This window comes from Dermacentor albipictus, chromosome 1, assembly GCF_038994185.2.
Source record: "Dermacentor albipictus isolate Rhodes 1998 colony chromosome 1, USDA_Dalb.pri_finalv2, whole genome shotgun sequence".
Classification (NCBI taxonomy): Eukaryota; Metazoa; Arthropoda; class Arachnida; order Ixodida; family Ixodidae; genus Dermacentor; species Dermacentor albipictus.
The window spans coordinates 275,264,311-275,281,416 of NC_091821.1; the positions used below are offsets into that span (position 1 = coordinate 275,264,311).

General features: G+C 47.8%; 1 protein-coding gene across 3 annotated transcripts in view; it reads left to right on the forward strand.

Moving 5' to 3' along the window:
• The window catches only part of LOC135908777 (probable sodium/potassium/calcium exchanger CG1090), a 141,007-nt gene extending 134,646 nt beyond the window's left edge, over positions 1-6,361 (forward strand). For 2 of the 3 annotated variants that reach the window (XM_065440618.1, XM_065440619.1), the window contains exon 10: positions 5,005-6,361. In XM_065440618.1, coding sequence (XP_065296690.1) covers positions 5,005-5,204 — 200 coding nt within the window. In that variant the 3' untranslated portion in view covers positions 5,205-6,361. The remainder of the gene's footprint in view (positions 1-5,004) is intronic. The other variant, XR_010566417.1, reaches the window with a different exon arrangement.
• Positions 6,362-17,106: the final 10,745 nt, after the last annotated feature.

The window sequence follows — 17,106 nt, forward strand, 5'->3', positions numbered from 1 at the left end:
TCAGCAGAGTCACGTACTCGCTCCCGTACCACAACATGACCAAGCACGAAAAAGAACAGACGGAAACGCTACTAAGGAAAGCGTATAAGACGGCGCTACATCTGCCTAGAAACACGCCCAACGATAAACTGTTACAGATGGGCCTGAGCAACACCTTCGAAGAACTCGCGGAAGCGCAGCTCAATGCACAGATCACCAGGCTCCAGCATACTGCCACCGGCCGCAAGCTCCTAAAAAGAATAGGGCATAACACAGACGCAATAGAAGATCGGGCAGCTAGCATCCCAGACAGCGTTCGCCAGACACTGGAGGTTAGCCTCCTACCGAGAAACATGGACCCGAATCTCCACGCCGCCAGAAGGCAGGCACGAGCAGATTTCGTGGAACTAAACCTAGCCGCACTAGAAAACACAGTATACACAAACGCGGCCGTATACCCATGGGACCGCAACACTAGAATGTTTAGAGTCGCGGCAGCAGTGGTAAACCACACGGGAGAACCAATTAGCTGCGCGACCCTGAGAAACTGCACGGTAACGGAGGGGGAGGAAGTCGCCGTAGCTCTAGCGGCGGCTGAAGGTTACCGCAGGAACAAATCTCTGATAATTCTAACGGACTCCAAAGCAACATGCAGGAACTACACACAAGGCAGAGTTAGTAAGGAAGCACTGAGAATCCTCCTCAAAACAGAGCCTCCTAACAAAAAGATAAAACATAGGATCTTCTGGATACCGGCACACACCGGGATAGAGGGCAACTCAAGGGTGGACCGCCTAGTTCACGAACTCACGCACCGAGCAGGGCAGTCGGAGACCCTAGAGGCCCCCTTAACGGTGGAGCCGACGTGTGCAGAAATACTTAACCACTACAGAGGAAGGAGACTTAAATACCCCCCACCCCACACATCGCTCACACAACATGAGGCAGTCAGCTGGCGAAGACTGCAAGCAGGTACGTTCTTCAACCTGCACACATTACACAAGATGTTCCCTACCCAGTACAGGGATACATGTCCGTGGTGCGGAACAACCCCCACGTTATACCACATCACGTGGGAATGCAAGCGTAATCTCGCATTCCATAAAGTAAATAACCCAAGTGCGGAACAATGGGAGGTTCTGCTCACCAGCAGCGAGCTCGCAGCCCAACGGGCAATTGTGCAGCACGCCTGCGAGGCAGCAAGACTCAGCGGTGCCCTGGAATAGGGGCGCCGACCTTGTGAAGCGGCCAGGACTCAAAACATGAAGACACCGGCCCACCGCCAATCTCTCTGAGATATAGAGAAATAAAGTTTTTCCATTCCATTCCAACTCATGTCCCAGCTAGGTCATCGACAAACGTCATGTAAATGCTTCAGTTCGTAAGCAAAATATTAGTGTTTTTTTTAATATCATCATATTTAAAAATAACATAAGGATGATATTAGAATTTTATGCGAAATTGCTGCACGCTTTAGCAATGAATAACTTTTGCCAAAAGTTAAGCAAAGTGTTGTTTCGGTAATGCAAAAGCATGCATCCGAGGAGTGGTAGGAGTTTGCATTTGCGTGGTATGCAACCATATACACACAAACACACACACACACACACACACACACACACACACACACACACACACACACACACACACACACAGGGTGTTCAAAATTAAGCTTTATAGTTTTCTTAAAATTAGGCACTGGGAGACCACCTGTGCAAATAAGTTACGTGGTCAGGACACAAAGTTCGATGATAATTGTCACTGTCAGCCGCCCAATTAAATTAAATTGAATAATTAACTTTTTGCTGACTGCAGTAAGCGGGTATGTTTGTATTGCAAAATTGGAGGCAGTGGTGTTTGCACACAGTATCAGTTTTTCTTTAATTATGGGGTTTTACATGCCAAAACCACTTTCTGATTATGAGGCACGCCGTAGTGGCGGACTCCGGAAATTTCGACCACCTGGGGTTCTTTAACGTGCACCTAAATCTAAGTACACGGGTGTTTTCGCATTTCGCCCCCATCGAAATGCGGCCGCCGTGGCCGGGATTCGATCCCGCGACCTCGTGCTCAGCAGCCTAACACCATAGCCACTGAGCAACCACGGCGGGTCCAGTATCAGTTGGAAGAATTCTTCTAGCGTGTCTGTTCTCCGAGATATCCGAGTCCAAAATTTAATTGTCGTTCGCATGATTACGCATGCAAGATAGCGAGGATCGGCGCACAGCTCCTCCCTGATGTGACGCGGCTGTTACGTGCGGTGTTTAGTCTGACACTGGGGCGGAGGCGTAGGCAAAGGTGGTAACTGTTCCCCTTCCCCTCTCGGCTGGCGAAATCAAGACATGACAGCGCGGTGTGCCATGCAGTCGTTGGTCTTGATTTCAATAAAACTTGCAATACCTGAAAATCAGCAGTCACTTTATTTGCGTAGCCCAGGCAAGGACCATGCCCGCTCGACTAGTCACCATTACGCACGCGCACGGCCCTTCGACTTCTCCGCTCGCGCCATTATCTCGGCATCGCAGCTGCCGCCATCTTTGCAGGCTGCGCGGTCGCGCTTTGCAACAGCCGTTCCTGGTTCTTCGATTTTTTTATTTCGCCAGCCGAGAGGGGAAGGGGAACAGTTATCATCTTTGCCAATACCTCCGCCCCGTTGTCAGACTAAACACCGCACGCAAAAGCCGCGTCACATCAGGGAGGAGCTTTGCGCCGATCCTCACTATCTTGCATGCGTAATCATGCGAACGACAATTAAATTTTGGACTCGGATATCTCGGAGAACAGACACGCTAGAAGAATTCTTCCAACTGATACTGTGTGCAAACACGACTGCCTCTAACTTTGCAATACAAACATACCCGCTTACTGCAGTTAGCAAAAAAGTTAGTTATTCAATTTCATTTAATTGGGCTGCTGACAGTGATAATTATCATCGCACTTTGTGCCCTGACCACGTAACTTATTTGCACAGGTCAAAAAGTTTTGTCAAGAAGTTTGCGCCAGGTTCAACCTTCAGTCAACTTTCGAACTTATAAATGAGCACTTCCCTTTATAGTGCCACCTGGGTCGACGTCGCTTGAACCAAAAGAAATAAGTAGCACACTGGTAGGGCTCCAGTTTTCATTTTTGTTAAATCAAAGTGGCAGGAACTGGCTCAGAAAAGCTAAGAACTGCTAGGCTACAGTACGTGAGCAGTAATTCAGGGTGTTTACCGACCGGGAAAACCGGGAAAACCGGGAATTCTCAGGGAATTTGAATAGTCTGGAAATACTCAGGGAAAACTCAAGGAATTTGTGCTTCTACCAGGAACAATTACCTGCAACTTTAATGAAAGGGAACGAAAGTCGTGTTAATGATACGTCTAGTAACAGAGGAATCGCAAAGAATCGTCATTGACGCCGTGTCATCGGCACGATGTATTGCCAGAGTAGTTAACGACCCATTTTCCAGACGCCCGATAATTCGCACGACTTTGCGGCACCACCACGTACTCTATATAGTCAATGTATATTGCCCTAACTGCAGGTCTGAAATGGCATTAATCAAGCCACCACCGCCGCCATTTTGATTATCTCGCCGCCTCGAACCGGCACTCTCACACGCAGATCCGCTGGCAGCCGTAGCCACTACCGCGGCAACGTTAAGCCTAGCTGCTTCTACGTTCGCTATTAAGCTTTTTGCCATGAGGTGCCGTGTTTTTCATTGAAAGAATTTGCGACTGTCAGCAGTGGCACCGACCCTGCCTTTATAATCTTCGCGATTGGCTTCGAAGCTCACAAAGCACAGCGCGTTGCGTAATGCCAGTCACCGAAGGTTAGTTTCGCCTCAGTAGAGTAGTGTTGGCGGTGAAGCATAACAAGCGTGTGAAGGGGCAATTGTCATGGGACACAGTATGTATTCCTTAATTGTATACGCGTGCACCCCCGTCTCATGTCAAAGTGTGAGCACCGATATGCCTAATAAGTGTACTGACAGGATTTAAAAGCTTTTTTTGGACGTGCTTGTGGCAATTTTAGCCCTTAAGGGCAGTTAAAGACATGCATTCATTTTTTTTTTCGGACAGCCAGATTTTTTGGATGTTTTGGCGGCTCCTAGCGAGTCCGAAAAATGGGACGTTGACTGTACAACTGACCAAGAGGATGCTTCAAATGATCCATGGGGTGAAAGGGTGGCAGAAGGAGGATGAGAACCGAAAGGACTGACGCACTGAGAAATTACCGGGAAAGGAAGCGTGCCGCCGCCTCTTAGAAGGAGCTTGAGCTTAAAAAATAGTGTTGGCTGACACCGAGATGCAGGTGTCCCTCGTCCAAACCAAAATAAACTCTTTAAAGCAGTGAAACCGAACACTGAAATATTGAGTACGGGCTGAGAATATGTCAGGACAGTTGAGGTTGACTTCCCAGCTGCTGAGAGAAAATTTTAGTTGTCACAAAGTTCAGGCCTCATACCGATGAACTTGCTATAAGTTGATAGAAATAGCTCGTATTCAAAAATATTTGCTTATGTATGCATCTCCTTTTCATTCGTATTTGAATATGTTCGACTCAATTTGGAATGGATTTTACCATTTCTTTCCCTGTGCATTTTACTAACACCTTCCTGCTGTCTTGTTTTTAAATAAAATAGATATTACTTCATGCTATTCAAATTGGATTGTCGTTTTTTTTTTGTGTCAACATGCTTACTAGAAAGTGACAGCATCGGGCAACATGGTGTCAGCCTGTTTTGACATAAAACAAAGTTCTGTCTCATTCAGGGAATTTTGCAAAGGTGCTCAGGGAAAACCTGGAAAAATCAGGGAATTTGGAAATGTTAACTTGGTAGACACCCTGTAATTGTCGCCCGCCCCTCCAGGTTCGTTCTATTGTCGCACTTAGTGCTGAGCTTCGACTGTGTAGCTCGCCTGCGTGCAAACCAACTACCACAGTCGTTGCTCGCGACACAACGAGTCTGAGAAATTGCACGCCCGTGCAACCATGGTTGCATCTTGCGTAGTTTTTGACGCATGATGCCGGCGCTTTGCAGGTTTGGCCTACTCGACCGCCTGCCTGCTGTCGACTGTTGTGTTTCTACTGCTGCTGACGCATTTGAACAAATGGCGCATGAACAAGACCTACGGCGCCATCCTGATGGGCTGGTACCTGACCTTTATGGTGGTAGCCTGCCTCCACGAGCTCAACGTCTTCGGATACATCAATCCTCCTTCCTGCAATAGCGATTACTGAGTAACAACGCAACTATGTAATGCATGGCGCTAAAGTGTGCCGTGTTTAACAAACACCTGCGAGGCAACTCTTGTGCGCCCCGCACCGTGGCGTCACGACGCTTGGCGGGTGCGTGTTTTTGTATCGCAGGATTTTCATTGCAAACCACAGTCATGTCATGCGACGGGTAGGCCTGAAACATACCTAGGGGGTGTCAGTTTAACGCGTCAGCACGGAAGCATGGCTCGCAGAACTTGGTGACCACATGAAATCGAAAGCGGCCGCAACACTCTAGCACCAAATGCGTCAATAAAGTGCACCATCCTAGTTGTTTTAATAACGTGTGAGCGTTTACTGGCCAATTAACACTATGTGACGAGGAACGGCAATGGAGCAGGTGAGAGGTCACCCACGCCAAAACGTTAATTGTCGTTCGTCAGGCTTCCTTCCTAAGCACGCTGCTCTTCCTGCTGATTATCAGGTCGGAGTGACGAGGCACAGTCCCAGAAAGCACCTGTCGAAATGCTATCGATAATTGCAGTGTCTTACGTTTAAAGCGAAGTTTTATGCGTGTACGTGCCTTTCCCGCATTGTATCTGTCTGTCTGGAGGAAGTGGAGAGACCTGGAATATAGAGAGTTTTAGCAGAGCGTTTACGGTTCGCTCCGCTCAGACCGGCCTATCGCAACAATTGGCACGCAGCCGCTCAGCAAAACGCTACCGGGAACTCTGACGCGCGTGCGCACAGCACACATAGCGGCAGCGGAACGTGGGACGCTGACCGCGTTCCGCTAGGATCCTGATTTAGCGGTGCGTCAGGGAGCGTGTAGTTGCTATCGTAATCGTTTTACTGCCAAGCTTAGAGCACGTCAGTGACGTCTCTGGGAGCCGCGCTTGTTAGATAAGCGAAATAAATGCATTCTATGCCGCCACCGGTGCGCGTGAAACGTGTGCGGAGCGGAGCGCAAGCAAACGCTCTGCTAAAACTGTCTTATGAGCCGGGAATGCGCTGCCGTCACATTTCCTGTATATTCTGTTTCAGCCCACAGTGCCTCTCGTAGCTGCGGAGGCGTTCCTTGTTACCGAGCCACCAGGTTTCACAAACGACCCTTGACTCTGCGCTCTTCTTCGACTCGATCGTGATTAGTATCTCTGTATATGCACGGACACTAATCGACAGTTCAGCTCCAGTGACATTAAAGACCAACTCCAACGAAATTTTACCTTGTCTGAATTTGTTATTAAAGGAGTAGTATATACTACCGAAGCTATCTTGGCAAAACCGCAGGGCTGGTAATTTTGGTTTTCTTGTTAGCAGCCTTGAAACAGCACGTAATAGACGAAGCGAGCACCTGGGGTGCGATCGGAGGTCGTTTTTCGGCGCGTTCGTTCGGTTACCGGCGCGCGCGACTGGCCTACTCCGCGCCGAAGTCGCCAGCCGCGGGGCGCGGCCACGTTTTTGGTGACGTCAAAATGACGACACGCTCCTGTCAATCATCTTGCCACCGAGCACGTCGTCTGCTAGGCGCCGAACGCGACGGGAGTTGGGAAGTTTGGAGCGATCATCGCTCGCTTCGAGACCGGCTTCGCATGGTGCGTCTGGTAAGTTGGATTGGATCGAAACGGCGGCTTCGGCAGCTGAATAGCACGTTCGGATCTAATCCATAGTTTAATTCGAGAAAAATGGCGCTTACGTTGGGAACTTGGGTTGTTGCGCTGGCGTCGCTTTCGTCTCTCGAAACATATAGTGCGTTGGTTGTACAGCGAAATCGACCCCATCATCGGTGCCAGCAAGTTACTGGAATGTTGTTGCTGCCTCTTGAAAAGTTCGCCGCTGTTCCCGTCGTTTCTTTTTTCTCCTCGCTGTGTGCAACACCACCTAGGGACGACGCAGAGAAACTAATGGTTATAAATTGTAGTACTCGCACGTACTACTATTTGAAAACGTGTTTAAGCTTGAGAAGTAAAAAAAAATACATTTTTTAGATAAGGACTTCATTCATTGGAAGGCGAGAAACATTTCGTTCTGTAGTATGCTGTCTGCAAGGAGACGACAAACGAGGGAAGTAAACTTCCGGGGAGCTCACCGCTTACCGACTGGCTGCTATCTCCGCCCCATTCTCAGAAATGTTGCATACTGCCACTTTGTGACGTTGCAGCAACCGAACAGAACTCATATCGAACAAAGATCTCCGATCGCGCTACTGGTGGTTGTCGCTGCAACATGAGTCCCAGCACAGTGCCTCTAAGATATATCAGCGCGCGCTGCCTATATCTCTGAGGTTATGGCCAGGAGCCTTGCGCACTAGGTCATGCGTCACTTACGGCGAGTGGTAATGGCGGTGTTTTTTTTTTCAGTTTTAAAAACGGATAATTATTTGATGTTTTCGTGATGCTCCAGCTCGTTTTCGAAGCGTGAAGTTTAGCACGGAGGCTTCACTATATCTACACTGTCTTAAACTACGCTTTTGCGCACTGCGAAGTTTCATCGCAGTTGGCCTTTAAACGAGAACGGACCCCAGCGCAGCCGCTAAAATGGAGAAGGCGCAGCACTTCCGTAAGCACTGCCTCCGAGATTGCGCGACGCGAGCGACACCGTGCGCTGTCCGATCTCGGAGTCCGTGCGCATGTCCGGAAGACCCTTTTTCTTGTGTAGACTGCCACTGAGAAAGCTGGCTCTAGTATGTCAATGATGAGAGGAGCGACTGGGATTGATGGAACTTGTTTATTTCACGATGCTCACATTGTGCAGACCCTACACACTCTAAGAAAAGTTTACACCCTTTGGAGTGCCCCTTCTGCCACACGACGATAATCGTCATCTGCCTTGATGCGTTTCCTTTCTTTAACGCTGCGAGCCCGGTACTTTCCAGTAACGAACGGCATGCGCGTTATCAGCATGATACCATTCCCGACAGGGAAGTAGCGGGCGCGGCGTTTTCGAGAAAGGAAACGCTTCAAGGCAGATGACGATTATCGTTGTGTGGCAGAAGGGGCACTCCAAAGGGTGTAAACTTTTCTTAGAGTGTGTACCCCTTCTTTAAATATAGACGGGCTTTTTAGTTCGTCCACTGCTGTCTCAAGCAAAGTTCATGGTCCTACGGTCAAGGCATGGCACAATTACGCCTCCACCCATTGCCATGTAACCCCAGCGCACACTCGTTGGGCCATGGCGCTCGGTAGAGTCGTAATCCGTGGCGCGCACTCCAAGTCGTAAACGGGGGACCTGTGTGAACGCTCGCTACCTCCTCTGCCGCTCATGTTCCAGAGGTCTCCTTATGCGCATTTGACACATACTTGGTTCGTGCTCACTTAGCTTTTATGTTGGCTCACTGCTCAGCACCGTATTACAATTGGCACTCGGGCGAGTGAATCGCCGGATATTTGCAGGCTAGGTATGTCTGCAACTTGCAACACTCCCCACCAGGTGCGAGCTCGGGACGGCGAAATGAAGACGCCTACCGACGCACTCGCGCCGTCCCTCACGCACCCGCTACATGATTAAAATAGCAAAGAAGCCGCGGTGGGTGAGTTTATTTCCGACTGGCAGAAGCGAGCAGTTATTTGAAGACGCGCCGCATCCTGCACGCGACACGCGCTTTGTGTCGCGCAGCGGGACGTATGTTTCCAAGAGAACAAAAGCAGTGGCGAGGGTCGTGGAGGGCCCGTAATTGAGTCCCGCCGCCAGGAGCAGCTCAGGAGTCCTCCCCATGACGCTGGGGGACGGCTTTCCCTACGACGACACGATAAAGTCTCCCACTAGACGTATTAAATCTAGGCCGCGGATGACAGACGCATGGCCCCACCCCCGCTGCTTCCCACCCCCGATCTTTCCGCGATTGCTCCCGGCCGAGCGGCTCCTTCGGTCTCCGGGGACACGGGGCTCGCAACGCGGCCGCGCGAGGGGCCTTCCTTGCGCGTGCAAGCGTCCCGACAGATAACGAGCTGAAACAGGGGAACGGCCCAGACAGCGTCGCCGCCTCGGTGAATTTTGTTCTCGTGGTTGCGAGAGCAGGCATCTCGGCTTCTGTGCGCTGCCGCCATTATCGCCGCAGCGCACTTCTGCGCGCCGGCGGTTGCGGATGGCGCTTGCCCGGCTGGAATGCGCTCGTTTACGCGCAACTTGTTTTTTTTTTCTCTCTCTTCTCCCGAGCCAACGCGCTTCGGCTCGTGCGCTTCGGAGCATCTCGGCGAGTGAACTATACGCACAACGGTGACAACAAGAATAAAACTAAACGAAGGAGCAGAAACCCACTGTTTTAAGCAACCCGAACGTTGCTTATCAAAAATGTCAGAGCGCCATTTCAGTGGCGCTGCTGAAGTTTTATCAGCACTTGAGTAAATTATGGGCGCGGATTTGATGCCATTTACACGGGGTACGAGGTGGGAAACGATGAACTTTCAGTGAGTCGGTGAGTGGTTATCAGCATAGCATATGCTTTGAGAGCGCATGACACACACACACACAAACACACAAACACACACACACAAACACACACACACACACACACACACACACACACACACACACACACACGCACGCACGCACGCACGCACGCATAGACAGAGAGAGAAAAAAAAATGACAAAAAGTGGTGGTGCGAGCTGATGCTCGAACTGAATGACTCGCGCATCACATTTCTTGTGACCTATTGAAAGTAAAAAAAGAAGTCGGGTAGGTGTATCCGAGACGCAGACGCAGCGGGACATGTGAAATGTTTTGTGTGGGTTCCAGAGAGTGTATAAGTACTAGAGTTAAGAAAGCACGTAACCAAATACACAGGTTACATTTATTCACGCATCACAAAGCATACATGCCTAACCTATGTATTACAGCTAGTGGGGTGTTACTGTCTAATTTTGTAGTCGTGCTTGCTCTCTCTTCGTGGTGGGTCCGTCTGTTTTTCAATGGGTGTCTGGGCACTATGGTAGGAAACGATCCCCCGGCGGCGCCCGACACTGCCCTGCTCTGCTCGAGCCCGCCGAATTCGTAGATGGTTGGAGCTTCTGCGTTCGCGCTCCCGAGACGGACACCTTCGGTCAAAGGGGCTGATTAACCATTTGCCTTGCTGCCCGAGCCTCCTTCGCACCATTTCTGCGCTGTATAAGGGTCGAACGGAGGGGGTGCATAGCCGAACGACTATCAAATTTCTGCGACAAATTGCACATTACCCTGTCTGTCCGGTGTGTTTCCTTCCTCGTCCGTTGTCGTTTGCGCGGTTACATGATGCATCACAAATTGCACGCTTGTAGGACTTGGTGAGCACGAGTACGAGCTTGACAAATTATACCTACTATGACATAACGAGCTTTCTCAAACGCGACCATTCCTGCTCGAATGGACAAATGTACTGCCGAGCTGTGGCTCTCTGAGCATGGCGTGCGATCCTTAATTTAGCTCCGATTGCGTCATGCGTGACGCGACGACGGCGCATCTGCGCACGCCAAAGCTGCAAGATCGAGTAATGGCTTCTCTGCTCTACACACAGCGATACCAAAGTAAAGCGTATGACATTTATTCACGCATTAGAATGCTTGCATGCTTACGATACAGCTAGGGTCCTACGGTCTAACCTTCCAATCTTGCTCGCTCTCTAATCGTACTGGGCCCGGCAGGGTCATAGGTGGTGGTCGCGAATCGGCAAACCTGCGTCTTCCTGTCCGAGTCTCTTCACGCCAGTTCTGGACCCAGCGTGTCGGACGTGGGCGCGCCATAAAAAAAAAAGGTGAAATGTCTGCAAAAAAATTGCACATTTGTAGCACTGGTTTAACGCCTGATGACCACTGGTTTCAGCTTGATTGCTTATGCCTACTGTGGTAGGGTAATCTCTGTCAAGCGGGACTCCTCCCACTCGAATCGACAAACGTATTACCGAGCTATATGCCTCTGAACGCCGAGGGAAAGGCTAAATTGAGCTCTGATTGCGCCATGCGTGGTGCGACAATAGCGCCATTTGTGCACGCGACACATGCATGATCGATTGTTTCCTGTACCCAATGATATCAGAGTAAAGCACATTGGTAGTAAGGTTCCAGTGATATAAGAGATAGTAGTATAACACGTTATTATTACATGTGATTTTTCATGTCATTTCATTTATTTGTTGTTTGAGACATACAGCTGTCGCAGGTGCTGCAGCAAAAGGCAGTATTCTTGCCTGACAAAGGCTGCAGCAGCCAAAGCATGTTGACACTCTGAAGCAAACAACAGCACAACAAGTGTTACAATTTTCGGACTATGATAACATATCAAAAACGATGAACAATTCGAATCTCAATCAGAACATGTGAAAAAGGAAAACAAAACAATAACATTGTGGTACGTAAGGAAGTTATACAATAAAGCAGTGAAGAAAATACGTTTTAACAGATTTCTTGAACCTCAAGCTTGATTTCGAGGTTTGTCATTGTTCCAGGATTGTGGGGTTATTGTTTAGTAAGGTTGATATCTGAAAGTGTAGTGCCTGTTTCCCGTAGTTCGTGCGAGTAAGCGGTATAGAGATTGGGTAATGTCTGAGATTATATGGAGTTTCTTTGGTGGCGAAGGTCTGATTAAACTGTATGTGATCAGCTTGACGGAGACGGAACGCCTCGAGCGATAGTTTATGCAAAAATAGGTGGTCTATATGGAGTATGCCAAGCTTATCAAAAAACGGTTTAGTGTTTGCAAGAACAGGTAGGTTATAAACTGCCCTTACGGCTCTTTTTTTGCAGCCTATATAGTGACATAAGGTTAGTTTTGGTAGTAGTTCCCCAGACGAGAAGGGAATAGTGTAGACGAGAGTGTATTAGTGTGTAATATAGCTGTTTCTTTAAATTCATTGGAATATGATGCTTTAACATGTTAATCATTCCCGTCGCTCTACGAATGTCGGCTCTGAGGGTCTCCACATGAATGGACCAATACAGGTTTTCGTTAAACCATACGCCTAAAAATTTTACGCACTTCGTATTTTCTATAATGCGCCCTCCAACATTTAACTCGTAGTGACCCATCAGCTGCTTTCCTTTAGGTCTAAATATGACGTGCTTTGTTTTTTCGCAGTTCAGTTGTATTTTATTTGAATTTAGCCAACAGTTGACATCCCCCATCCATCTATTGGCTGCGTTAAATGTTTCTTGAATGTTATGATCAGAGAAGAAAGCGCTGGTGTCATCTGCATACAAAGTTATGCACGGTGTGTCTGGGATGTTAACATTATCATTGATATAGAGAAGAAACAAAGTTGGGCCTAGGATTGAGCCCTGAGGAACACCGCAGTTTAAATCAAGAAGTTGGGACTTAGAATCTTTTAGGCAAACAAACTGCTTACGGGAGTTGAGATAGTTCTTAATTAAAGTATATGCTACACCTCTTATGCCATACCAGGGTAACTTTCGGAGCAAAATATCGTGATTAATAGAGTCAAAAGCCTTTCGGAAATCCAAAAACACTCCAATAGTGTAACTCTGTTTTTCAAAGTTCTTAATTAAGTAGTCTTTCGCATGCAAAAGGTCTTGCTCGGTAGACTTTTGTTTATGAAACCCGAATTGTGCTGGTACTATTGCTTTGTTTTTTGTCAAGTGCCAAACTATTCTTTTATTTAAAATGCGTTCAGGGATTTTAGAAAAGATAGCAAGAACTGAGATGGGTCTGAAATTATTGAGGTTATCTAACGCACCCCGCTTATGCAGTGCCACAACGCTCGAAATTTTCATGAGCGCGGGAAATTCACCAGTCGATAAGACGAAGTTGCAGATATGCGAAAGCGGGTGACATATTACTTGCGCTACGCTCTTTATAGGCTTTGTACTTATTTCGGCCGCTCAGCATGCACAGTTATTCTTTAGTGTAGATCTGACGTCTGTTATCTCGGCTGCGCTTGTTGGATACAGGAATATAGTGGGCATATCAGAACATCTATTGTATGCTTCACATCGGCCTACAGCAGCATCGCTACACTTCGCAGCAGAAACCTGGAAATGCGAGTTAAATTTGTTGGCTAGGCATTTCTTTGAAAATGTTATCCCGTCGATAACTATTGACTTAGGACAGTTCGCTTTGTTGCCCGTCATTAATTCTCGAAATGTTCTCCAAAGCAGTGAAGGATCGTTTGCAGCCGCAGTAAACTTATTCTGATAGTACTCGCGTTTAGCCTTCTTCATTTTAGAGTTTGTTTTATTTCGAAGCTGCTTGTAGGCTTGCAGGACGTGTGGATCTTCCGATCTAATGAATGTTTCAAATAACTTTTTACGGCGTTCAATTTCTTTATATAGTTCGTAGGAGACCCAAGGCTTTCTAATTTTTCGGTGCGTTTTGCGCATTTCTAGTGGGAAACAAATGTCGTAAATTTCTTTAAATAGTGCTATGAACTTACTGTAAGCCTGGTCAACATTTTGTTCTCTCTCTATTACACTCCTATCGGCGTTAGTTACAAGCTCCTGGAACTTCGTAATGTTATTGTCACTTATTTTTCTACTTGCTCTCGCTCTCGCGTGGGGGAGATTTTAGAAAAATCTCCCCCCCCCCCTCCTTTCCTTTTAAGGATTTTAAAGACGTTTCACGCAAAGAAAGAAAGAAAGAAAGAAAGAAAGAAAGAAAGAAAGAAAAGAACCGTGCTTGTGTTCACGCCCTGTATTGGCAGAGTCAGTGGACAATGTGCAACTATATGTATAACGCTTTGCAACTACATACACAGCCGTATACATTCACTGCCGCGCAATGAATGATACGAAATGACGCAATTTGAGGAGCAAGCGCCCTTTATTCTTTCCCGCGGAAGGAAGGAGTCCGTTCGACGCAGAGTTCGACGCCGAGCGACACGCCGTGGAAGGTAACTGGGTGGCTTTGCATTCGCTTCCCTGATTGGCTGATAAGGCTCGTAGATTTAGCAGCGCTGCAAGGAGTCAGTTATACGAATTAGTGTTTTATGGAGCTCACGATGTGTATAAACTGCCGTATGACGCTTTGAAATGAATTTCAAGTATGAGGTTTCTTTTTGGGAGTATTTGAGGCTGAAATGCTGCTGGAAATTGTCAAGACGTATTTGCAATAATGCCAACTACAACTTATAATCAACATTGTTTGGAAGACTCGTGTGCATCGTAATGAAAAGCCCAATTAAATCTGAAATGCTTCATAACTTCATGCCGAGCTGTACATGAACGGTGATACTGAGAGGCCTGAACAAGCACGCTGCGCGTGGGCCTCTCGAAGCACACTGGACGTCCGGATATGGTGGCACACTTAAAAGAATGGGAAATTGGCTAGTTGGCGCACGCTGTAAGCACGATGAGAAGAAGCGCGACGAAAATGGCACTCAAGAAAGAAGAGGAGACCCGCGCGCACCGCTACGTATTCAACTATATATATATATATATGGTTGATCTCTCTTTCCCAGGAATCGGTAGAATACGAAAGTGAATTTCAGAGGAGTGGGATTTTGGGCCAGCCGATGATGCATATTCGAGTACGGTGAAGCACCAAAGACGGGACAATGCGAGACAGACAGGATAAGCGCTTGTCTTGTCTGTTTCGCCTCGCGTTGTCCCGTCTTTCGCGCTTCACCGTACTCGAATACGAAACTGAAACCTGTCTTCACAGAAGCAGTTACACGTTTGCTTCGTCAACGCACGGTCCGCTGTAGCCGAAGGCGCGCGATTTGCGACCGTGATGCAGGTTTGCTTGGCGCGCGGCGTCCTGCTGCCGAGTCGGCGAAGGTACGAGCAACTTGGTCCGTATAGTGTCTTGGGCAGCCAGCCGGGGAGTGGGTAGCCAGGGCTCCGTACTGCAAAAAAGTACGCAGAAACTCTACTGGAGTTGTCAAAGTGTGCATAAGCCTACCCCCAAATTTAAGTTGGCCCACCCGCAAATTTCAACTTGCCCCACTACCAAACTCCACGCTCAAACTACAAGTTGGCCCACCTCCGAATTTCTCCAAACTCCAAGTTGGCCCACCACCAAAATTTCAAGTTGTCCCACCTCAAATTTTAAGCTGGCCCAACCCGAAATTTAAATTGGCCCACCCCCAAATTTCAACTTGGCCCACCACCAAAATTCCAAGTTGTCCCACCACCAAAACTTCAAGTTGTCCCAAATTTTGAGCTGATCCACCCCGAAATTTAAATTGGCCCACCCTCAAATTTATGTTGACCCAGCCCCAAATTTAAACTTGGCCCACTACCAGATTTAAGCTGGCCCACCCCCAAATTTCAAGTTGGCCCATGGCGCATCCCGAAATTTAAATTGGACAACTCCCAAAGTTACGTTGGCCTACACCCAAATTTCAAGTTGGCCCACCCCGACTATAGGCTTCCCCATGCATTTTCTGTGGACCCTATGTATCTGTATTGTTATTTTCTCTAATCAAACTGTTTTTCATTGTTCCTCATCGCTTATAAAGCTACCAATCATCTACATTTACACTATTATAATGATTAAATGTCGTAACGTCGCACATTACGCATTTTGGGGCAGGTACAAGTCATTACACTTTTCGCGTGGCGGACAGATCATGCTGTGGTACTCGCCAAAGAATGATTACACATTAAAATACGCTGGAAATGCCTATTAACTGGCGGGCAAATGTTGGTCCTTCCACGTTTCCAATGTGTTAGCGTACTAAGTGCGGTTTGATAACAGCAGACGCTGCGTTGGCTGCAGGCTCCGCCTGTTGCGCATCCACCTGGCGTGGGAGGCAGTCCACAGCCGCTTGCCTATTGGCCGCGTCTGGTTATTCTGACCGCCAATGGATGGCGCTACAAGTGGACGTGCTTCCCCTTGCTGCCTATTGCTGGCGCTCTGAGCAGCCTCCGCAGAGGACAGGCCACGCGCTCGTTTGTTCCCTTTCATAAAGGGCCACCCTGTACATGAACCTCAGAATATATGTGTATGTAATTGTATATATAACCCACCGTGGTTTCTCAGTGGCTATGGTGTTAGGCTGCTGAGCACGAGGTCGCGGAATCGAATCCCGGCCACGGCAGCCGCATTTCGATGGGGGCGAAATGCGAAAACACCCGTGTACTTATATTTAGGTGCACGTTAAAGAACCCCAGGTGGTTGAAATTTCCGGAGTCCTCCACTACGGCGTGCCTCATATTCAGAAAGTGGTTTTGGTACGTAAAACCGCATAATTCAACATATATATATATATATATATATATATATATATATATATATATATATATATATATATATATATATATATATATATATATATATAGAAACGAGTTAACCGAGGGGGCCGATGTTTATTAATCATATCATGTGAAGCCAGCAAACAATGAAACCCAGGACAACATAGGGGAACTTACTTGTTCTTTCTCATTCAGTTAAAGAAATGATAAATTATATGAAATGGGATGAAACAACAACTTGCCGTAGGTGGGGAACGATCCCACGATGCCTTCAGGTAGAATGTGTGGGTTTATTAACCAGTTGCTATCACTGAAAAAGAGCACGTACTCGTGAAGCCTGCGGCAGAAAGTATGTTCCACATATGCTCCACACTTCTGTCCAGCTGGAGTCGCCTTCATGCAACGCGCCATAAGTTTAAAGGGCTTTAACGCGCCAGGCAAAGTTTGTTGCGCGGCACCGGCGGCATCGCATCGATTCGGCAATTTTGCGCACTTGATGGACAGGACGTCACGTACGTGAAAGAGTGCTGCTTTGATGAGCTATGATGATGACGAGCTATGAGCTATGATGAGCTATGATGACTGGTTGAAAATGTAATGTAAAATTCACGTTCGGAGGATATTTGTCAGCACTGCGAAAAAAAGCTAAGGCATTGCGTTTTACAACGATTTTAAGTATATCAGAGCCACGGCCTGGGGTCGCAATAATGGGAAGGACGCACCACAGGCCGATTACTTTGTCGCGCCAATGGCGGCCTCGCGGAAGCTGTTGTGTAACCAGAAAAAGCAATATGCCGTGGCCTTCGA